At 44.9% G+C, this 23877-nt stretch overlaps 1 protein-coding gene across 11 annotated transcripts in view; it reads right to left on the reverse strand.

The window, feature by feature from the left end:
* Positions 1-9234: 9234 nt before the first annotated feature.
* PALM2AKAP2 (PALM2 and AKAP2 fusion) overlaps positions 9235-23877 on the reverse strand; it is a 298140-nt gene continuing 283497 nt past the window's right edge. For 9 of the 11 annotated variants that reach the window (XM_054177878.1, XM_009902125.2, XM_054177880.1 and 6 more), the window contains 3 exons: positions 19892-20070; positions 16375-16413; positions 9235-9376 (listed from right to left, as the gene is read on the reverse strand). In XM_054177878.1, the coding sequence (XP_054033853.1) occupies positions 9284-9376; positions 16375-16413; positions 19892-20070 (311 nt within the window). In that variant the 3' untranslated portion in view covers positions 9235-9283. The remainder of the gene's footprint in view (positions 9377-16374; positions 16414-19891; positions 20071-23877) is intronic. The other 2 variants (XM_054177877.1, XM_054177884.1) reach the window with 1 other exon arrangement.

The raw sequence follows: 23877 nt of genomic DNA on the forward strand, positions 1-23877 counted from the left end.
AATCCTCAGACTAGGGAGTAGAGGTTTGCCAGAGTGGGAAATCTGCAGCCACAGAGATCGAGACGCCCTCCTTGAAAGCAGCAAGAGCTGTTGAGGTTCTGCAATCCCATGCAGAGGTATCACCTCTGCTTAGCACACAGGGAAGATTTACCCGGAGTTACCCTGGTCCACAACTCTGCATCCCACAAGGTGCTCTGGAGAAAGTTTGTGTAGACAAGGACAATACAGGTCTCTCTACACACTGCTCAGGAGAATTTTATCTACCTCTGCATTTCCTGGTGAGTTCCTCCCAACAGTTTCCTGCTAGCTGCACACAAGCAGCAGGGACACATCTCCCAACCACTTTACCCCCAGCATGCCCTTGCACGCCCTTGCACAGCTGAATGCCTGTGATGCCCTTGAAAGGAGGATTGCCAGTTGCAGTCACCTCATGAAGGACTGCTAGCATCTGATGAGCTTCCCAGTTGTGGAAGGACCTGAGACACTCAGTTTGCTGAAACTTGAGAGGACAGAGCTGAGGGCCATGTCAAGTGTATGTTCTTCTGTCCCGAAGACTTTGCTTTTCTTGCTCTGCTGTAGATGAGATTGCTGCAGGGCTTGGACCAGCTGCAGAGGTGTGCTGGTGCTTGTCACTGCAACACATGATGAATTTCTACACTATCAGTTTCCAAGGGTCAGTAGTTAGCCCAGTTAACATCTTCAGGGATTTTGTGTAGCATGTGGCCTCCACCATGTCAGTGGGAGCTGTTACCAGCTGACCAGTCATGTCTAGCCATCAGCCTTCAGGCACCTGCCAAAAGGGCACACAGCTAGGGCAGCCCAAGGCAAAGGGAGCAAATGCCTACAGAGTAAATGAGAGAGTGACCTCCCCAACATTTAAAACTCCAGTGATTTAGTACATCTGTACAGGCAGAAAACAAGAGATTAGTGAGAATTGAAAACTAAAGCCTTTTTGGGCACTGAAAAACTCTTCTGATCCTTTAGTTGTGGGGCATCTTTCTAATAAATTCCTTGGAAACGTCCTACAAAGCTTAGAAAAGCTGTATTGATTTATCTTTTAATTTATAAACTAAAAAAAAAATAATCTGTCAATGAATTACGGAGCTCATGAGCAATGATATCATTCAGCTGTTTCCTGACTCCCATCTGCTGAAGACTCACTCAGTAAACAGTGGCCAAGGATCGCTGGGCCCAATCTTGTCCTGCACAGTTCAGAACTGGCTGCAAGAAAGACCCATGCTGTAACTGGCAGAGGGTATTTGGTTTGGTTTCCACAGAGTTGACATAAATAGGCTTTTCCCATATTGCTTTAATTCCTGATCAAATATTGTCTGGCTGTTTTTTTTCAGATTACCTCTGAAATAGCTGCCTGGATGAAAAATACCCAACAATAAGATTTTCCTCTGTCTTTCTGTTTTCCACTGTTCATACCACTCTGACCTGCATTAGTTGTTCCCCTCTCCCTCTGTTCCTACCAGAAATGTTCATTTTCTTTATCCATCAAGAGCCACAATTTGCAATTAACTTTCTCTTAAAGAAACCCTCTCTACCTCATACAGGCTCAGTCTGGCTTATCTGCAGAACTCCATGGCTGGAGTTGGCTCAGCTGTTTTCCTCAATCATAGCTGTCATCATGCCCCTTTTTGCATGAGTATTGTAATCAAGAGAAGCCTTTTGTTTCATTTGCCTTTCCCACAATGCCCTTTCACATCAACCCAACTAACCTACCTGCATCATTATATAGTACATCCATACAAACTCAGTCCATGGGCTACCAACTGAATTTAGTGCTGTTTAGCCCTCAAAGAACAAGGTCTTTAGAGGTATTTATGCATTTAAGTGCTTTGGTACATTTTTATCTGGTTCATTTAAGGTTTATCTCATGGGTCTTTTTAACCATCTTCCATGGAGTGCTTTAGCAAATCCAGTTAAATACCTGTGGCTTGGAACTTGGTCTGATCAAGGGTTTTCTCAGTTCTATGAGGCTCACAAGGTGAGATACTCTGCGTGAAAAAAAAGCCATGTGCCAGTAGCATTATATGGAAAACAGAAGGGAATAGCAGAAGGCAAGGAAATGGCAGAGAGCAGATAAGGGTAATATGTCTGGATCCATCTTGGGCCAGTGCTGTACCCCAAACCACACTGTCAGAAAAGCAAGCAAGCCTTACCACAGAGTAAGCAAGTGCCCTACTTTAACACCTTCCCTGTTTCATTCCAATTAAGCAGGGCTGAATACTTTCTGCCTCCACACAATGCAGGGGTGACAAAGCTGCCTGGCAAGTAAATTCCCATTGTGTATCAGGAAACTCCACCTTTCCCCGTGGAGATGATGTTTGGCAAATATCTAAGCTCATCCCTCCATTCTAATGACCAGTAATTTGTCTGCAACACTTTTGAAGCCTTGCCTTAGTGCTGTGAAGAGCTGCTTCACCAGTCTCATGCCATCATCTACATGTTTTTGTTAATGTTTTCCTTTCCTTGTTGTCTTTTGATTGCAGCTTGAGGACTTGAGGAGTCCAGGAGAGCTCAGTTTTCCCAGATGCTATAACAGGGGCTTGTTGAGGCCACTTGTACATAAGCATTCTGCCTCACTCCGAGCCACAGCCTCTTGTTCTCAGTGACATCCCAAGAGGGAGTGCATCTCTCTGCTCTGTCTGCTGCAGTCCAGTGTGAAACCCTCCTGTCTTTGTAGGGCTGTTTCCATCTGCCTGCTCTTCCCCCCTGCTCTGCATACACCTAAGCAAGCAGTGGTCCCCAGGGCAAGAATTCAGTGCAGCATGGCCCCCTGCAAAGTGTCATCTGTGCCCACCTGTAGGCCTGCACAAAGGTGCCTGTTAAGGCAATACAGAGTTGCAATTGCTCCCAACAAGGGCTAGCTAGGGGTCTGGAGTACTCCAGAAGCCCATGTAAGAAGAGGTGTACCAACGTATTCTGGAGGTGCCAAGAGGTGGCACAGCAACATATTCTGGAGATTCCAACCCAACTATCCCCTCTGGGAAGCTCTAGAGACGTTCAATGGCTCTTTTCCTGATCCTTGCTGATCTCAAGAGGCGTTGATGCTTTAGTAACACAAGGCCCTGAAACTGGTGGCTCAGTCAGCACACCTGTCTGAGTATTGGCTGATTCAAGGGGACATCCTTGGAAATTAAGAGCTTCCCATGGTCAGTGCAATCCACTCTCCAGATGTCACCACTGCCATGCAAATCCCCACTGCACAATCCTCTGCATGCAGTTTACAACAACAGAGAATAATGTAATGTAGCTTTTCACACTTATTTTCTTCCTTCATTGATTTTTCTCATCACTGCTACCACACACTAGATAGGAGCAAGGCCTGAAATGTTTTCAGCTCCTGATGGCACACTGTCCCAAACTGGCTGTAGAGAGGACATATGCTGGCACTAAGCAGTGGCTATCACACTGACACATTTAGTGCTTACGTAAAAAAACTTTCCTCTTGAAGAATCCATTGATAAAGCAGTGGATTAGGCTGCCAATTAATCACAGCTTAGCCACAGCCAGCAGTGGACACTGAGATCTGCATCCTATTTTGATTTTTTTCTATTCCTGCTTGTGGCTTTTCATAGAATCACAGAATCAGTCGGGGTTGGAAAGGACCACCAGGATCATCTAGTTCCAACCCCCCTGCCATGGGAAGGGACACCTCATACTAGATCAGGCTGGCCAGAGCCTCATCCAGCCTGGTCTTAAACACCTCCAGGGATGGGGCCTCAACCACCTCCCTGGACAACCCATTGCAGGGCTTCACCACTCTCATGGTGAAGAACTTCTTCCTCACATCCAGATTTTGTTTGCTTGTTCTTTGATAGGAAGTATTTTTTCATCCCTGTGCTATTGCTGATGTGGCAGGGCAACCCTGGACTCTTGGTCTTGCACCTTGTGAAACAGTGGGATGCTCACCAGTCTTCAGCCTGGTGAGGATTACAGAGCTGAACCCAGTCATTGTCGATAGTTTACTGAGCTGTCCATTCTGGCAACTGAGTAACTAGAACATAACTGAAAGTTATCTTTAGTGCTAATGTCCATGCTAACCTTTGTAGTTCTCATCCTGCCTACCTCTGTCCCTGCTCTCTTACAGCTTGTGGCACTATGATTTTGCTTCCTTAAACAATAAACCCTCTTGTTTTCTTGTTTTTTGTTCTTTTTAAATCTCACTACTGAAAACACTGTAGCAGATGCTCTCCCTCTTTTTAAAGCAGTTTAATCAAATTCACCTTTGCTAAGGAGATCCTTTGCATCTCCATTTGTTTTCCCACCTATAACCATTAGAGGTGCAGTATCATAACCTTATATGGGACTGTATCAGAGGTGATGGATAAAATGGCTCTTTTATAGGCCTTAACTGGTTTGTAAAAATGCTCTAAAGCTTGATGCATGCCATTTTGGCTCTCCAATGGGGTGACATGGACTTTTGATATCCTAAGTATGTGTCATTAAATAAATACCAACAGCTGGTAACAGCCGAAGGCATTGCAAAAATTCCTGAGCTGCTGCCACCCACCAGCATCACTGCCAGTTAGCTTTGCAGTGTCTAAATTTTCCCCTGCAAATGTCCAAGTTCCATTTTTAATTTTCATAACCCCCAAAGGAGAGGTCTAGAAGGAATTCCCTTTCCAGCAAGTCCAATACCTTATCCCTCTTAGCACAGAGCAAGGAAAGGCAAAGAAAGACAGAAAGCCTTTCTTGTGTTGAAATGACAAATGACAATGAACCTTTTTTTTCGTCATAGGTAGAGAGGCCAGAAGTGGTGGATACATTTTCAAGCCTGTTTTCTATCTCATTTTCTGACTTCCAGCAGTATATACTAACTGGAAAGGAAATCCACACATGATTTTCTCCATAGGTATTTTAGCTGATACTGCGTGCACAAGGGAAAGAAGGGCTGCTACAGAAAGCATGGAGTGAACTGACCCTAGCCAGCTCCCCATGAGATCACCAGTGTCCTCCACCTCCTCCTGTGGGCTGTGGAGCAGGGTTATAATTAAATGCCTGCCTATTCCTGGCACAGGGAGGGGCAGAAACTGGCATGAACCTGATCAGTTACCAACAAGTGCCTGCAGCCAGTGTGCAGCTGCCACACAGCTGACAATGCTTCAGCACTTTCCAGCTCTCACAGGCAAGTGTGATGGCAGCTTCCTAGAAGGAACGAGGGAAGGGTCTGTCCTGGCCTAGCTGACCATGGAGTGGGGGGCAAGGGGTTGTAGCAATGGGCAAGTAGCCGTTTGCTATGCCTGGACATGTCATAAATGGACAAGTGGCTGAAATTATGTGCTTTGCCATGTTGGACAGCCTGGATCCTGCAGGTGTGAAGGAAGCAAGGTTGGAAAGCTTGTGCAATGTATCATGAGGCAGACCTGTCCTGCAAAACCCTTCACAACATATTAGTGGGAAAGAAATACTCAGGGATGCTCTTGTGCCCGCAGCTGACACCACTGAATGGAGAAAAACAGATGTCTGATGCCTCTAGACAAAAAGAGAGAAGCAGAGCTAAGAACTGGGGGAAAGACCAACCACCTGCCATGGGAGGTGGGAGACAAGCCACTGTCTTCCAGCTGAGTGCTGCTTGCTGGGGTACAGCTTCCTGCAAGAATGTGAAGAAACCATCAGCTTTATAGAAACACAACACAGGTTTCTGTTTTAATGAGAAAATAATTATATACTTGCATTGTAGGCCTCACAGTCACTATAAAACAGAAGCAGGATAACATTTAAGTGGTTAACATACAGAAAGCCAGATATTGTTGAAACTGATTGATAAGTCATGACAAGGATGCCGCCTTTTGGTTGCCAAACACGTCAATGCTACTGTATTTGCCTTCAGGTCTGTCAATATGGAGCAAGTTGAAGCCCAAACTGGCAGCTTTTAAAATGAATTGTTCAGAAAACCTGCACTGTAACCCCAAACTGCTTATAATCACAAATGCTAATGCTTAACTATTTCTCAATACATTAAAACCAGTTTAATTAAAACCAGTCTTTGCCATGGGAAAGGATCTGAGCATTTCTTCTGTGGAGACAAAGTTAACTCTGCAATAGTGCTCTTTTGATGCATCTGATATAGTTATATATAGATAGATATGTATTACTGGCGTATACTTTTATAAACACCTAAGCTTGGTAACATGCAAATGAAATAACAGAGGCAAGTAAACTGCTTTGCACTCTTGCTGCCACAGCACTGGTGGTGTGCTGCTGACTACGAGTGCCCATAATTTCTGGAAGAGAAAAACTCTGCTGGGTGGAAAGTTTGGCTGTCCTGGACTGATACATGCGAAGTCTCTTGTTGCAGGAGCTGAAAGCAAACGCTTCTAGCGCGGAGGACTCCAGCCCAGCCTGTCCCTACCACCACATCTCCTTTTGGAGGGGGGAAGAGTTTCATTTTCACTTCAAAGACTGAGGGCCAGTTGTGACAGTAGGGCAGGATGTGGCAGAGCACTGACATGTCTTATGATAGGTGATCAGTGTCACTGGCTTCCAGTGACAGCAAGAGGAAAATGCAAGCCTCCAGGTTCAGGGAGCAAATACCAGGGGAAATTCTGAAGGGCATTGTTTGGTGCAAGAACACCTCTCTGTAAGGACAGGGCCTGTAGCCTTTGCTCAGGAAACCCCTTTCCCCCGATCTGACTTAGCTCTCCCCAAGGGTGGAGGGATCCAGGAATCCTCTTGGTACAGATGTGCAGAGCTCACAGATGCAGCTACAGGACGTATGGTCTCTCTGGAGTGCTGCACTGGTGGCGTTGCTTATGGTAGCGACCCAGTTCACTGTTGACTGCCATGTCTGAACAGCAGGTCCACTTCATTGGGTATGTAAATCCTTCATAAGCATGGTGCCTCCCCATGCACCTGGATTTAGAGAGAGCATCCTTGAGATAAGCTGGCTGCCTGTATCACAGTGAACACTCAGTTCAGCAGGGTTTTCTTCTGTTGAGTAGCATTTAGGGAGACCATTGACAGAACCGAGTTAACAGGTGTACATCATTATTTGCTACAATCCCTGAAAATAAGCCTCAAATGATAGTCTAGCATCCACAGACAGAAATCACGTGCTGGAGGAACTGAGTGTGGGGTAGGGTGGTAATAATTTGGTTGCAAGCTCTGTGTTTAAGAAAAGCACCAGAGTTTTGTTCACAGTATCGGTACTCATTCTAAATGAGCTGTTTCAGGACGAAACAGCACAGCACGTCATGAAACCATGGAAAGGCTTAAGGGAGGAACGGTATCCTGGCTGATGATTGTTTTAGAAGATGTCAAAATAATGATAGTTTGCTTATAAAAAAAGACAGAATATTCCACATAGAAAAAAAAGCTCATTGTCTTTTTCTCTCCTTTTTTTTTGTTTTTTTTTTTCCCCTTTCACTTCCCAAAATTGTTGGTTTCTAGTCCAGAAATTATGGTTCCCAGTTGTAAAATATTCCTATTGTATTGCTTGTGTGAAAAGAAAGAGTAAACCCTCAGCCTCTATACTACATACAAATACAAAGCACAAAGAATAAATACCACATTTCTTCTCTTAATTGTCAGCTTACAAAACTGGTCAATACTTTTGCAATTGTGACTCATGCAAATACCATGTTGGGTAAAATTTTAATATCACAAATACTGCATTAACTCAGTGCCTTGGTTTTATATCCCCTTTCAGGAAAAAAAAAAGGAAAAAAAAAAGGAAAAAAAAAAAAGAAAAAAAAAAAAAAGAAAAAAAGAAAAAAAAGAAGGAAGTAGCACTCATCCCTACAGCTGATAAACAGCTTTGGAGAAAATAACCAGCACACACGCTGCCATACCCTTCCTGGTATGCCAGCCTCATGCACACGACTGCACACGCACACACGCACGCACACGGAGAGATCCACACTAATCCTTCACTGCCCATCCCAAGCCTAAGCAGGAACTAAAGGCTCTATGGTTTACTTGTAGCACTGAAAACACTGGCGGAACGGCAAGAACAACGTTTTCTTCCCTTGTCTGCTCTTCCTCGCTTACTCCTTCCAACTCAATATGCCCTTTAGCTTTTCTGTTGCCTGGAAACCTGAAGACTTCCACAAAGCACTCTACTTCAAAGGCTTTTTATGTTGTATAAATATAGTTGAAGACGTATTTATCTTTCCTCTTTATTCCATAACTCTTTCTAGGCCAGAGTCTGGCTTAGTTCAATTATTGCCTCATTTAAAAATTATATGTCCTTTATTTGCATTCCCTTTCCCACTACCTTTCTACTTCAAATTATCCATCTTCATAGATTTTACACACATTCCACTCTTTTCCCTCCCCACCATCAAAAAATAGTTGTCATCCACTAAATACAGATTTTCTATTTAGAAACTTTTTTTTTTTTTTTTTTTTTTTAAATGCAAATATGCTCCAAGAACCTGGAGCTCAGGTGATATTGTGAGCATATAGGATCCTAAAGCTAAGGTAATCCATTTGGCTTAGCTCTCATCCCCATCTATTCCACTCCTAAAGTGTGGTGGCTCGTGTTTGCAACACAAGGACTGTTTTTACTGAGTCTACTGGATTGTATACTTGCAACTAGTGCCTCCCTGTTTGCTGACTATTATTTCTTTTTAAACAGATAAATTACTAGAAAGGGGAGCAGAACCCAATCCCCCCAGAAAAACCACCCCAATCTCAATCCCAACCCTTCAGTCTCCTCAAAGAAGTAGCAACAGAGGGCAATATCAATGTGGCTGGATAGGAGTATGCTGAAGTAACGCCAGCGGTCTTTGTGCAGAGGCTGTGGGAGGCGAAATAACCACAGGAGGATCTGGTGGAAGTTGCTGGGAGGGGTTTTGTGACCCCCGGGATGAGGCAGGGCTTTCAATTCGATCAGTGGGAAGTACAACAGCGACCCCTGGCTGCAGGCTTCTCCATGTTGAACTCCTGTCATGCATCTGCAGCCTCTCAGGTCCCGTCCCCAGAGGCTCCCACCTCCTACACCCTCCCCGTTGAAGTATTTCAGAAAGGGGATGGAGGGAAGGAGAAGGGGGTATTTTCTAGGTGGGCATTTTTTTGTTGCTTTAGGATTGCCAGGAGCTGGATTATTTCTGTGTCTATGTGCATCACTGAGTTTGTTGTATATTTAATAAATATTGGACTAAAACACTGCTGCTTTCATAGTGGGGTTTTCTTTTGAGTATTTTTTTTTTTCCTTTTCTTTTCTTCCTTTCTTTTTTTTTCTCCTTTTTTTAACTTTTTTTTTTTTTTTCTATTTTTTTGTTTCAGTGTGTCTGTGTGTCTGGTCACTGCCTTCACGCTGCAGCGTGGTTTATTCGTCCTCCTCCCGGTTGGCATAAATTCCGGCTTCCCAGCGAAGTGCCAGAGCACTCTTTCTGCGGTTCACCCTGGTTGCCTCGAGGACCTGGTCAAGAGAGAAAAGGAAAACACAGCACATCACTCAGCTGCCTGTGGCCCCCTGTGCTGGGATGCCCCATACTGCACACCCAGGCAGGCAGGGACCAGCTGGGCCAGTCCTTCCTGCAGGGCTCCCACTCATGGAAACTGGAAAGATTCATGCGATGAGGCACTTGCTGATGTGAAGGTGAAGGAGACGGCACACAAGACCAAAGCCACACCAGGGAAGGATAGGAGTGGTAGGAATTGTCTGGCAGCGTCCAGGTCACTTCAGGGGAGCCCCAGACACCTCTTACCAGCCCAGTTGCACATTGCCCTATGCCTTCCTGTGGAAGGCAGGGGACAGGATTTTAGTTCTCTTCCCAGACGTAGCTGCACAACCTCAGTACCAGAAGCCAGCAACCACCCATCAGCTTTGTCTAGAGGCTGCTTTGGAGCTGCCTGTGCAGCCTGGAAAGCAGTCTGCCTCTTATTTCATCAGGTCACACCCACAGGCAGAGGTAGGCAGCTGCCCTGTGTCCTCTCATGGTCTTTAGCTTGCCAATGGGAAAGCCTGTGCCCCGTGATCAGTGTGCTCTTGGCGTGAAAAACCACTCAGTGCATATGGAAAAGGAGAATCTGCACAGCCTGTAGGGTCTGGTAAAAGACAGGCCTTGATATCCTTTCCATACACACATATGAAAAAGCATACACACTGTGTATGTATTACACCCATGCATGCACACACAAATCAAAGTAAGAAACAGCTTTAATATGTGTTTTAGCCAGATGAAAAAGAAAAAAAATTAAAAACCAGATGAAACCAAAAGATGTAACTGTGATGTGCAGCTGATGCACTCCTTGGCAAATAATGCATGGCAGTGAGCATTTGAGCCAGCAGTGTGCCCAGGTGGCCAAGAAGGCCAATGGCATCCTGGCCTGCATCAAGAACAGTGTGGCCAGCAGGAGCAGGGAAATCATTGTGCCCCTGTACTCAGCACTGGTTAGGCCACACCTTGAGTCCTGTGTCCAGTTCTGGCCCCCTCAGTTTAAGAAGGACATTGAGACACCTGAATGTGTCCAGAGAAGGGCAATGAGGCTGGGGAGAGGCCTCGAGCACAAGCCCTGTGAGGAGAGGCTGAGGGAGCTGGGGTGGTTAGCCTGGAGGAGGCTCAGGGGAGACCTTATTGCTCTCTACAACTACCTGAAGGGTGGTTGTAGCCAGGAGGGGGTTGGTCTCTTCTCTCAGGCAACCAGCACCAGAACAAGAGGACAGTCTCAAGCTGCACCAGGGGAAGTTTAGGCTCAAGGTCAGGAGAAAGTTCTTCCCAGAGAGAGTTGTTAGCTATTGGAATGGGCCACCCAGGAAGGTGGTGGAGTCACCATCCCTGGAGGTGTTCAAGAGGGGATTAGATGCGGCACTTGTTGCCATGTTTTAGTCATGGGGTCTGTGGTGACAAGGCTGGACTTGGATGATCCTTGAGGTCTCTTCCAACCTTGGTGATTCTGTGATTTCCCTCTCAGCAGAGTGTGACATGAAAGGGTCTAAGGCCTTCTTACAAAAGCACACGGCAATGTTATTTTCTGACCAACACTGAACAGCAGCTCTATGATCAAACTACAAAGCTGCCAAAACCCCACTGCCTTCATTGTGTTTTAAAACCACTTTCCCAAAGAAGAAAACTTAAATTTGAAATGTTTAAAGTCAGTTAAAAAAAATGAAATTGTATCATAATCCCCATCAAATATGCAGCTGTTCACTGGAACAATGCCTGCCATCCCTGGTCCCCAAAGCTTCCTGCAAGGTGCTCTGCACACCCTGACTGCGGAAGAGCAGCTACTGGCCCTTGGGGAAGGGATGATGCTATTTCACTCTTCTGTATGGAATGTCAGATGCAGTAAGGACTTAAGGTTTGACTGCCATAAACCCAAATAATTTAAGACTAAAGACTTCCTTTGGCTTATGACAAGATGTAGTTGGCAAAGTACACAGGTACTTTGTCCAGGCAATATAGGGAAATCAGCTCTGACTCGTCAGCTGAAACTACAGGCCTGAAACTACAGGCTCTGCTTATGGACACGAGAACACACTTCTGCATTTATGCTGAGACCAAATCTTCCATTCAAGAGCTGAAGGTAGGGTGGACTTTCTCCAGCTTTATTATATCCTTTCATCTCCTAGTTCCTTTTGACTAGGACTGTGAACAAGCCAAAGAACTACATGCAAAAATCCATCCAAGAGAGACAATTTTGAGCTAAAGGTACAGCTGCTTCCTGGCACAAATCTGGTCCAGGTCAGCTGGAGGGGTTTTTTTATGCAATTTTGCCCAAATCAGGCCCCCACTTTTTGCAGAGCAATGGCCAGAGAGCAGTTTCCATTATTCCCAGCAGAGGGCAAATATGCTCACAAATCTAACAATTAATCAAAAAAACCCCCCACCTCAAAAAACTAAACAAAGCAAACCAACCAACACAATTAAAATAACCAAACACAAAACATAAACAAAAAAACAGACAAAAACCTCCCCACCCCTCAGCCTCTCACCCCCAAACAAAAAAACCCCTCCCCCCCCCAAAACCCCTCCCACAACCACACCCAAAACAAAACCCAAAACAAAACCCCTAAACCCAAACCCACCACCCCCTGGAGTCAGCAAAACATTCCCAGTCATCAGCTTGTAATCAGTGTAGTGGAGCTACTCCTGCTGCAGGTATGAGGACCAGTGCCTGAAACTGTATGTTCAGGATTTGGAGTGGCTAAAATGTGGGAAGTTAACTCAACCCAAACAACAGAGAAGAAGAAAAACTGGGACTGGGTATTAGGGCTTCATCTTAGTAGCTTCTTAGCATACAAAAAAGCAGTGGCTGCCCCAGGGTTAGCATTAAAAACCAAAACCAAAACCACCACCACCCCTAACTTTTACATAATTTACAACAGTCTCTTCCTTGCTGGAAATCACAACGTTGTGATGGTCTCAGGTGATGATTTCCAACAGTTAGGACCCTTAAGCTTTAATGATTTGTGCTTTGGATTGGTCAGCTCCTCTTTGTCTCAAAAGATGGCAACAGGATTTCCTGTCCATTTATTCCGTCTGCAAATGTGTCCAGAAGCTTGCCTCCTGCTGAAACTGTTGTTGGTTGCTCCAAGGAAGACTGTTTCCAGAGTTGTATCAAAGATACCACGAGGGCATTGAATGTGGACTTAGCTGCTCCAGGAAAACAAGTACTGATATCTTGTGTAATATTAACAAACAGACCCTCTAAACAGGAGACCAGATACTAATAACTTGAAGGTCCTTTTGAATAGTTACTCCAGAATTATTCTTCTAATCTACTGGGAAGAGTATTTGACCTAAAATAACCCTCATTTTTACTAGGCTGTGTCAGTTTTATGCTTGCCAGAGGAAACAATGGGGTAATTATAGCATGCAACTGGAATGACTGAGCGGAGAATTGGGACTCTTCAATGGAGCATTGAATTAACAACCCAGGAAGCTGCTTGCCTAAAATAGCAAACAATCTCCATTTTAAAATATTCTTGGCATATATCTGGGTCTGTCTGTAGACCCATCAAGAGCCCAGCACCCAGAGGCTCTTCCCAGAAAGTTAAAGGAAGGAAAATCTTTTGCTTTTGTTGTTGTGGTTGTTCTGGGGATCTGTAACATGCTGAATTTTGGCCACGTTACAGAACACCACCTCAATGTTTTGCAAGTGTCCTCCCTGATAATCTCCATGTCAGCTCAGTGGGTGCAGCCAGGGCAACCCAGGCAGGGCCAGGCTTGAGTGTTCAGGATATCCCAAGGCACCCAAATCTTAGGAGAAAATGTATACCAAAAATCAGAAAGATCACGAAGCAATTGGTTCATGCAAGCTTAGACTGAAGAACTCATCTGCTACAACCTAACAGCAAGGCCAGGTCAGTAAAAAAGCAAAGTTACACAAAATATCATATTCTGGAGGGACAATTTGACTACTAGCTGCAATGGAAGAGGAAGAATTTGGAGGCAAGAAGTGGGTTTGAAGGAAAGACCAATGCCCCAAGATACATAAGTATGTCAGAGTGCAAAAGCTGCTCTTTACCTCTGCAAAAAAATTGCTATGTGGATCTTGTGGTTGTGGCTCTGGGGTCTTGCTAAGAATTACAGAAGGGTTTTTCCTGCCAGATGTAATCTATTTTTGAGGATTTGGAAAACTAATTTAATAAATACAAACAGCTACCACTACAGGTGTAGAGTTTATCTATCCATCCTAAGATGGAGACTAGCTTGTCCTGAGTTTCCCTCCAACAGATACACCAATAATTGCTCTCTTACTGGTAACAAGAGAATAAAAGGCAACATACAGACAGGCTTAGGTCCAAAGCTATCCCTGCCATTGAATGAAACTGACTTCTGTAGGGTGTGGGCTAATTTTTATTGAACAGCAGCAGCAAAATGGATGTAGAATCATGATTACTTTTCTAGAGTATAGTATTTTACTGATTCTTCTCATTTGTACCTGGAAGAACTAAAACCACTAAAATCAGAGGCCTGAATATCAAGAATCTAACAGTATCATGTGGGAGAATCACCGCACAGAACACCTCCATGGAGCACGCTGTGCACAAAGAGACAGGCAGCACAAAGGCAGGGAACAGGGGCTGCATGCTCCTGCAGATATGAGCATTTCAGCTCAGGAGTGATAAATGAAATTCTTTAATGTAAAACTGGAACTACTGAGGGACAACGAATGTCTGTTTCTTCAGTATGAAGTTATTTTCTTTACCATACCTACTTAAAGCTGTTCACTGAATACACAGTGAGCACAGCGAGGAGCTGGGTATCTGACTTGACTGAAAAAAAAAGGGACAGCAACAATGTTATACTGAGGCTGGTCAGTACTAAAACATAATCTGTGTGTACTATCAAATCCAGTGTGTTGGTTTTTGGTTTCGTAACACAGGAATTCTCAGCAGTAGCCCTTTAATTTTGTGTAAGTGTCACCTTACTGTGGTATCTCCTACAGCATGGCTGATACTGGGCAGACTCAGATAATGTCCTGCAGATTTGAAGATATGTGTAATTGTAAGGACAAAGGCAGAAGATTTTGAGGATACTACCAGCCTGTCTATGTGCAGGCACCTAGTTACCTGTGGTCTCTTTGGAACAGCAGATGGATGTGCTTTCAACATAGGCTGCAGAAATTAGGAGCTAATAAAAACCACATCAACCTAACGAAGCAGGGTGTGGTTTGCTGCACCTCATTCAGCCTCAGCAGTTACTGCGCCTTGCTGGGGGGTTTGCTGCTTCCTACAGCAGAGCCCCCAGGTGTGCTTCCAGCCAGCATGGGCACAGCTGGTTCAGCTTCAGTGCTGCTGCCAGGGATAAAAACTCAGCCACCTGCCCACACAAGTGCAGATTATGGAGTGCTGTGGTGGTCAGGAGACACTGCTCAGCTGTGGGGCCAGTAGAGAGTCAGGTGACATCATGTCTGGAGTCTTGCTGCTCCTTCTGAAACAAGTATCTGGTTTCAGCTGAAGAAACTCTGAGAACTACACAGTTTCTTCAGTCTGAGGTTTAGCACTGGGGATTAGCCAGGTGGCATGCTCTCACGTGCATACAGAATCTCTATGCCTTACGACCTTTTTCATTTCTATCCCCTTTTCCATCTATGCACATTCATTTTCAGATCATTACTCCTTGATCAAGTATCACTTTACAAACCAGACATGTAATGCTTCTCAGCAGAAGGCCAAGGGCTGGGCATGTAAAAACTACACCCTAGCTTCTGGCCTCACACCACATTAAATGCTCTGATCACCACTTACCGTTCATACATCATAACACAGATTATTGTGCAGATTATGGGACAGAAGAGGCCCAACATGTGTTTAAAATCTGGTCTCCGAAAGCACAGCTTTTATACTGATTAATTTTCTATAAAAAAATCAATCATGGGCTTGTATCAGTGAGACAAAACCCACACTCTCGAAGGTCTTTTCCAACCTAGTTCATTCTGTATTCTCAACTATTTAATGACTAGGAAAAGGCATACGTTTGACTTTGATTTACTCTCCAGGACAGATAATGCTCACATACTAGTTTTGAGGTAGCTGACGTGGTCAAATAGGTTACATAATATGGAAATAGGGGAACGTCCATGTTTATTAAAAGAAGGCTGATGCTGGAGAAACAAATGCCAGTCCTTACCACAGTCTGTCTGTGTCTCTTGGAGAAGACCAGATTTACACAGAAAATTACAGGCAATTGAAATGCCCACATTTTTGAGCACCTTGTTCTGGATGAACACTTGGGAAAGTGTAGTTCATATCAGCTCCCTGCTCTTACAATTGTTGTCTTTGTTGTAGTTCAGCTTTGTAGGGGTAACGACTGTGCCAGTTACTGCCTTGCTGAAATACCAAACGTCGCTGTAATTACCTTCCTGTAGCAGGGGTTGGTTTCTTCTGGTTTAAAACCACAGTTGTGGGACTGTGATCAGTCATCACATCACAACGGACAAGGACAAGGACAGGTGGACAAAATTTACCACAGAGTCCATGCACTTGGATCTGACTCTCTTCTTCCGTAGAGGAAAGGTTGGTGTGCAGATTTTTTTCCAAAACACCAGAGATTTTGATAGTGCTAAATACATTGCAGTTGGAGACAAAGGAGAGCCACAGCAGTTCCACTCAGCATCTGAGGATGCTTGGATCTCAGGTTTACCTTTGTCAGCTAAATGATAGCAGGGATTAAGGAGAAGTTCTCATTTCACACCTCAGGAATGCTCCAGTCCTGGGCAACAGCTCCCATCCCTTTAATTACAATCCCTCCCACGTCAGAAATTGTAACTAGAATCCAAGGATTACAAAACTGACCACAAAAATATTTGTTGACAGGAGATACAAGGGAATATCCCACACACATATTTGCACCTCAGTTTTGATATGAAACAGCACTGGCACACAGTATGAAAATGCAAACTGCAGGGACATGCACTTGAAATCATCATGCAAGAGGCAGCAAAAATAAATATGCAGCTGAAAAGTACCTCAGAAGTAACCTTGCTAGACAGTAATTTACAGGTGTACTGGTAGAGAGGGAAAAGACCAGCATTAGTACATTGAACAAGCATGTTGTAACTAGGAAACAAGAACAAAACACAGAAATTGCAAGAACTGGCACACCCCAGAGTACAAGATTTCAAGCAACCTGGTGTCATAAAAAAAAAAGGGGGGAAAAAAAAGGGGGAAAAAAAAAAAGAGCAAGTTTGGTGTTTTTTAATGATGTTGCTTGGCCAGTCTCAGTCTTGTTTACCATCACTGCTTGATCCATTTTCTTGCTGCTGCTTTTTTTCTCTTTTTTTTCACCTGTTGTAAACCTCTACTGTAACACATCCTCTTTGGAAGAAGCTGCCCCCCTTGCATGAGCAGTGAAGCCCTTCCATGAGCAGATGTGCTTGATTTGCCCTGTTTCTAAAAGGCAAAACCTGCAAGCTCTGGCCAGAGTGGCCACCTAGTAGCCACGGAAGCCAGACAGATAACAGAAGGTAGTGACATTCAAAGCAGAGACAGAGTAGACATCCCACTGAAACCACCTTCCTGCCTTTTGGTGTGTCTTACGCAGGAAAAACCTGAAACTCTGTAAGTCAGAACAGCTGGTTTGCTCAGCACATAACAGGGAGTTTCCACAGACATCAAACCTCTCCATAATCCCATGCAGGAAGCCATAGATGCTGCCTTCTAGCCCTGCAGCAGCACTGGCTCTATTCAGCACCCTGACTGCTCCCAGTACCTGAGGAAGACTCCGGTTTCTTTCAGTCACAAAGAGCAATGCTAAGCCACATTCAGCTCTCAGGCCTTAATGCTCCAAGTGGCAGATGCTGGTCTGGTTGTCAGTTATGCTCCTTCCCCCACTGTATTTCATCCCTATGCGAGTTTAAAATATGCACAGACGTGGTGCTAAGGGACACTGTTTAGTACCAAACTTGGTAGAGTTAGATAATGGTTGGACTCAATGACTTTAAAGGTCTTTTCCTACCAAAACCAGTCTATGATTCCTTGATTCTCTCTATTTATAGTCACAGGCACGTGATGCGCTCTTTTGCATCATTAGTTCAAGAAATATTTTCCTGAGCCCATGGTCAAATGTCCTCTTTTGACAAATCAAAGCCGTTTATTGTTTAAAGACTTATTGCTTAGCCTGGCACGTAGAGTATTAGCTCAAACTAATGGTGGTACAAGTGCAGCACTTCTTACTTGAATTATCTTTCCCCTGTCAATGGTGGGATCTATTTACAAAAGGAGAGCAGAAAAAGGCAGGAAGGAGAAACAAAACACTTGTGCTGGTCTGAGAAAGCCCTCACTGGTCTCTGGAGGACACTGCCCTCAAATAGCATTTTGGGAAGGCAGCAGCAAGAATGTGAATCTTGTTTGGCTCTATGCAATGGGATTAGAGAAGAGAAGAATTACAACAGACTGCAATGCTGTGGGGCTGCAGTGTGCTCTGGGGCCCTGGCAAATTCACTGCAGCCTTGACAATTCATTCCAGAAAACGACCTATCTGACAAGTTGTCTGACTGGCACTAATGTTCTGACAGTCCATCTTCAGGTGTTCAGTGCCCAGGCAGCTGCAGCAGCAGCTGGCAGCTGAGCTGGTACCCAGAGCACTCCTCTTTAGTTAGACATTGCCCAGACCTGTGCTCCTGTCAGGACATCAGTTCACTTCAAACTGCTGAAATGACTATGCAGTTGTGGCTGACCTGCTTTCCAGGGGACAAATGTACAGCTCTGCAAGCACCTGAGGAGCTGCACACAGGCAACTAAGCAGAGGGAATTGCAATGACATCTTATATGGCTTTTGTATGTTACAATCCACATTACAAATGGCATGTGACCATTACAAGTTGTGGGACTTCAGCCACATGCCACAACTTCATGGGCTGGCTAAGTCACTTTTGCCCCTTATGGGAACAGAGGGAAACTCAGGGTGAATACCATCTGAGTGTCACCTCCTTCAGCAGAGTAGCTTCTGAAGCTGTGCCAAGGTTTCAGGTCACTAGACTGACAGACACATTCTGTGGGACTCCCGAGGACCATCTCTGGTTTGCACTGCTGGGAGTTCCATGCCCCTCTTTTTATAAAGTTCCTCCCATCTTCTGCAAAAGAGGTGACATGTGTCCTGCAAGTCTCTGACTACCCTTCAGGGAAAGAGATTTTCTGCAGTGATGCCAGACAACATCACTCACTGGAGCAGGTGGAGCCATCTCATTTCACTGGGTGCTTTGGGGAAGGAAAGAAAATCAGGCAGTGGCTCCTTCATAAGACATGCATGGCCTTGAGATGCCTCTCCCAGAACAGGGAATGCTCCTGTTGAATGGACTGGCTTTCTGTATGGCCAGCAAGAGCCTGATGGAAGAGGAGATCTTGCTTTTTGGTGGCTTCAGTACCAAATGAGTCCAGAAAGTTTCTGATATGTGCTGGAGATTAACTTATTTGTGCTTTGAGTCACCTGTCCCACTAAGGTTTAGTTAACCAGTAGAAATGTAACAGGACCCCTCCACATTGCAATCCTTCTGATTTTGGGTATCTTATGCTACTGTGCAACATTCAGGAGTAATGATTAAAAGCTGCCAGACTAGTGCAATATTCCTTTTACAAACCTTCACTTACACCTACACACCTTATGAGATTCTACCTTTAATGAATGTTACTAGAAAGCAGCTTCTTTGGAGCATGAGCTCCCTGGTGCTGATATCTCTGGGTGTTCTGATATCTCTGGGAGATACCTGCAGGATGGTGGCTGCTTCAGCAAACACTGTGTCCATTTAAGAATTTTTATATTGCACTTAGTTGTCACTACCTTCTGCACTCATTGCCCACAGTAATGATGAGTCTGAATAAGAAATACCTTGTGCTCTGCTGGAAAACAGAGGGTATAATGGTTGCACCTGAGTTTTAATGTTTCACAGGTCTTCGTATTAGTGACTCCAATAAAGAACACTTTAATTGGGTTAAACTCTGCTACAGTAATGACTGAAAGACAGGCATTCATTTCACAAGCTGAAATTCTGCTTTCTGTTTGTGTGGGAGAAAGACAACAAAACCAGGGGGAAGCAGCATGCCATCCATTGAAGGATCCAAGTTAATTATTGGAGGTATTTCCAATCCAGTTTTGCAAAGGGTGCTTTCTGAGGAAGTTATCCACTTGAAATTCATACCTCTTGAATTCACAAAGGTCAAAAAGCCACTAAAATAATTCATTGAAGAATCTTGGTGATGTGTGATTAACAGAGTCTGCCAGTTGCAGGGCAGGTACCCTCTTCTCTTACTATTGACTTAATTAAATGAAATTTAATAAAGGTTGCATCTGATATTTGAAGTGATGCTGGACCTCATCCTCCAATTTCCCTTCCACTAGTCCCTTACAACATGTTAAAATCTTTACACACTTGGAAGGTTATCCAAGCAGATTATTGGGAAACAAGTACTTTTGCTGTCTGAATGTTGGTCCTCGTGAGTCTCGGTCTCTATCACAGAGCAAAAAGTGGAAAAGAAAATTGCACTTACACTGCTGTCATCCATCCTTTCTCGTCTCTTAGTTTTGTGTGTTTCATAATCCTCCATGAGGGTCTGCATCAAGTTCTTGGGTCGCTGGGCTCCTGCAGGCTCCTCAGATGGCTGGTCAGACTGTGAGACAGGGCCTTCTGTGGTAGGGGATGGAGGAGGTTTGATCTTCTCTATCTTTCCTGCAATGACATGAAAAGGAGAGACCTTTTCTAAGCTGAAGGGCTCAAAAATTATTTCCAGAAGATAACAGGAATAACATTTTCAGCATTTTCTTTGAATGAAGAAAGAGTCTGGAATGAAGTCAGTGACACAATTTGGCAAGTGAGGGTCACAGGTTTTTGAAACACTCTCCCTCTTCCTGAAATCCACTAAATGAAAACACTAAAAAAAGATTAAAAAAAACCCAAAACCACTAGAAAAGTTACCAAATTTATCTCATCATTATTGTTTATAGCAGCGTCTGGCTGAATAAACTCTGTTCCCTGCTACAGGACACATTTCAGTGATCCAGAAATGCTTGCAAGATTCTGAAAAAAACCAGGCCAGAGCAAGGAGACCACTGCCATTTGCTGCAGAAGAGCTTGTGGGTGGGCAGACCATGCTTCTCTGAAGAGGACAGCCTGTGCTTCTGATCATCAGGTGCTGATCTGTGGGCAGACATCCACCTCATGTCAGTGGGAAGAATGAGAATGATGGTGGCAAGTTACGGGCATGGGAAGAAGGTTTGGGGATACTTGAGCTATGAGAGGAGTAAGCAATGCTGAACCCTTCTTAGAGGGCAGAAGGGCTCTGCAGAGCCCTGGACAGATGGGCAGAGTCCAACGGGATGGCATTCAACAAATCCAAGTGCTGGGTGCTGCACTTTGGCCACAGCAACCTCATGCAGAGCTACAGGCTGGGGTCGGAGTGGCTACAGAGACGCCAAACAGAAAAGGACCTGGGGTAACTGATTGACAGCTGCCTAACATGAGCCAGCAGTGTGCCCAGGTGGCCAAGAAGGCCGATGGCATCCTGGCCTGCATCAAGAATAGTGTGGCCAGCAGGAGCAGGGAGGTCATTGTGCCCCTGTACTCAGCACTGGTTAGGACACACCTTGAGTACTGTGTCCAGTTCTGGGCCCCTCAGTTTAAGAAGGACATCGAGACACTTGAACGTGTCCAGAGAAGGGCAATAAGGCTGGTGAGAGGCCTTGAGCACAAGCCCTGTGGGGAGAGGCTGAGGGAGCTGGGATTGTTTAGCCTGGAGAGACCTCATTGCTCTCTACAACTACCTGAAGGGAGGTTGTAGCCAGGTTGGTCTCTTCTCTCAGGCAACCAGCACCAGAACAAGAAGACACAGTCTCAAGCTGTGCCAGGGGAAGTTTAGGCTCAAGGTGAGGAGAAAGTTCTTCACAGAGAGAGTCATTCGCCATTGGAATGTGCTGCCCAGGGAGGTGGTGGAGTCACCGTCCCTGGAGGTGTTCGAGAGGAGATTGGACGTGGCACTTGGTGCCATGTTCTAGTCATGAAGTCTGTGGTGACAGGTTGGACTTGATGATCTTTGAGGTCGCTTCCAACCTTGGTGATTTTGTGATTCTGTGAAAATGAGGTTCCCTTTTCCATGACATGTGAGTTCTTTGAAATATGGTTAAGTTCAATGGATAGGAAAGGAAAAAAACAAAAACAGAAAGAGGAAAAAACCCACCCCTGAACTCTGGAAAATAAGGGAAATAATGAGGACTGTGCAGATTTTCATGAAACTTCCTGTAACTAAGACAAAAGAATACCCTACCTGCTCCTCCAAAAAACATCATGACAGCGGTAGCCACTAGAGAGCAGCCTTGAAACTTCCTGTAAGAATCAGCAGGATTTATTCTTGAAGGAAGAAGTGAAACCTGAGTCAACTCAGCAGGGGTCTTTTGCAAAAAATCCCCTTGCCGGTCTTGTTTAATTTCTGAACATCATGGAAAAACCCCAGCACCACTAGTTTCTCATTACAGTCTTAGCTTAAGCTGGCCAGTGCATGGATGAGGCTAGTAATTCATCCTCCTTAAATCACCACAGCAGGAATGGGAAGGGGAGGTTCTACTGACCCGGCTATGCTGGGCTGCACCAACACTAGCTCCAGACACCCAGGAGATACACTGCCAAAGCAGAGGACAACAGCGGGTCCTGAACTGCCCAGATGCACCCATGTGTGACAGTTTGGACTGCTCATCAGGGCAGACTGAGAACAACTGTCACCTTGCCAGTCTAGCAGGTCCAAAAATCTGCTGACAATAAAAGGCCTGAAAAAGGGTCAGATATTTTGCTGTATTACTTCATTCTCATACTGCTTGGACATATGCAAGTAACATGGGAAGAATCACGATTGTTACAGGTCTGCCCAGCTTTTGCTTTTCCCTAGGGACCCAGACATATCACAGGGTGTTCAGACCCATGGACAGGCCTCGTGCCTGAAAAGAGCACCTTCCATTCCACTTCCCAAGGAGAACAATGTAGGCTTTGGGGATCTGAAATTTATAAAGGGGATACTTCCAAGCAGATCCATCTTCCCTGGATGAAAGGGCCATTCATTTCTCTGTTGTAACAGCAGCTCTGCAACTGTTATGTTCATGCTGAGCAGTGTCACCAGGAACAGAGCCACAGTTCCCCTTTTTCATAAATAGAGAGGCCAAGGCAGTAAGGAGATTTGCCCAGAGCAAAACAGTGGCTTAATGGTTTGTATCCACAAGCTTATACAGCCATTTCTCTGTATAGATGATTGAATTCCAGTCTCACTTAAGCTGCTTTTCAGAGAGCAGTGTCTCTTTCAAATTCCTAATTTATTTTTTTTGAGAACAGGGAGGCAGGCAGAAGAGAGTGATGCTACCGGTGCTGACAGCGTCAGAAAGGCAAGCAACCATCAGTGAAGTTGTGGTTAGATACTGGGGTGCCTGAGGCTTCAGGGTGCTCAGGACAGCCACAGAAGAAAACAGTCTCTGAACCAGATCTAGAGCTCTCATTCAGTTTGGTGTTTTGGACTGTGTTAGAAATATTGCTAGGTTAACTTTCTTCTGGTAGATTTTTAATCCAGACAAGGCAGCAGAGTCACTCAGCATAAAAGCATCATGAGACATGACCATAGGCACTTCCACAGTTCCATGCCCACACCTGATGTACAGACACTAGTGGTGCCCAACTCTGTGTTGAGTTTCTCTGACTCAGATGGAAATGGCGTCACATTTGTGGTATACCAACAAAAACTGCAGCCTGATGTTCATACTTGCAAGTCAACTGTAGTTAACAGCTGTGTCTTCCACTCCAGGGGAAGTTGGCCCCTGAGGCCACCTATAGGACTATTGCAAGATACTGAGTACAGGCTATATCATCCTACATCTTCACTTACGCACTTAGTTTTTCTTCTCTTTTGAAGGGACTCCAAAACACAATCTGTAGGTTCAGTTCTGGTGATGGTTTCCTCTACTCTCTGGTTTCATGGATTTAGTAGGAAACTCCTGGAATTTAATGTCTCCCAATTCCCTGCTTCTTGTGCTACTTGGGACACACAGGATCTGCCCCTACGGAGAATGCTCTTTCTTAGCCCCGAAGAGGGTAAGGAAAACCTCAGAGAAGGGGCAGTCACTGCTGTGTCTGAATCCAGTGGCTGCAAGGCATTGCCTGATACTTCTCTGTGAAATCAAAGATACCAAAGAGCTGGGGACAAATCACCTTCCTCCTAACAAAAACTTTTGCACAGGTCTGGGGAGCAAGGGGAGCTGTGGTAGTGACTTACTCGCTCTGTGGAGCCTCAATGGTTTCCATTCGCTCCAGGCCAAGCAACGATGCTCAGCTGATTTGCTGCACTATCAACAAAAAGGAGTGATCAAGGGGAGGCCCTGGGACAAAGGCATGAGCCACCACTGAGTAACCTGCAGGTACTAAAGGCCATCACACAGTGTAAACTTAGGTACAAAGGAGATGGGAAGAAGGGCGCTTCATATAAGCAAGAGCAACTATTTTGCAGAT

This window comes from Dryobates pubescens, chromosome Z (assembly GCF_014839835.1).
Source record: "Dryobates pubescens isolate bDryPub1 chromosome Z, bDryPub1.pri, whole genome shotgun sequence".
Lineage (NCBI taxonomy): Eukaryota > Metazoa > Chordata > Aves > Piciformes > Picidae > Dryobates > Dryobates pubescens.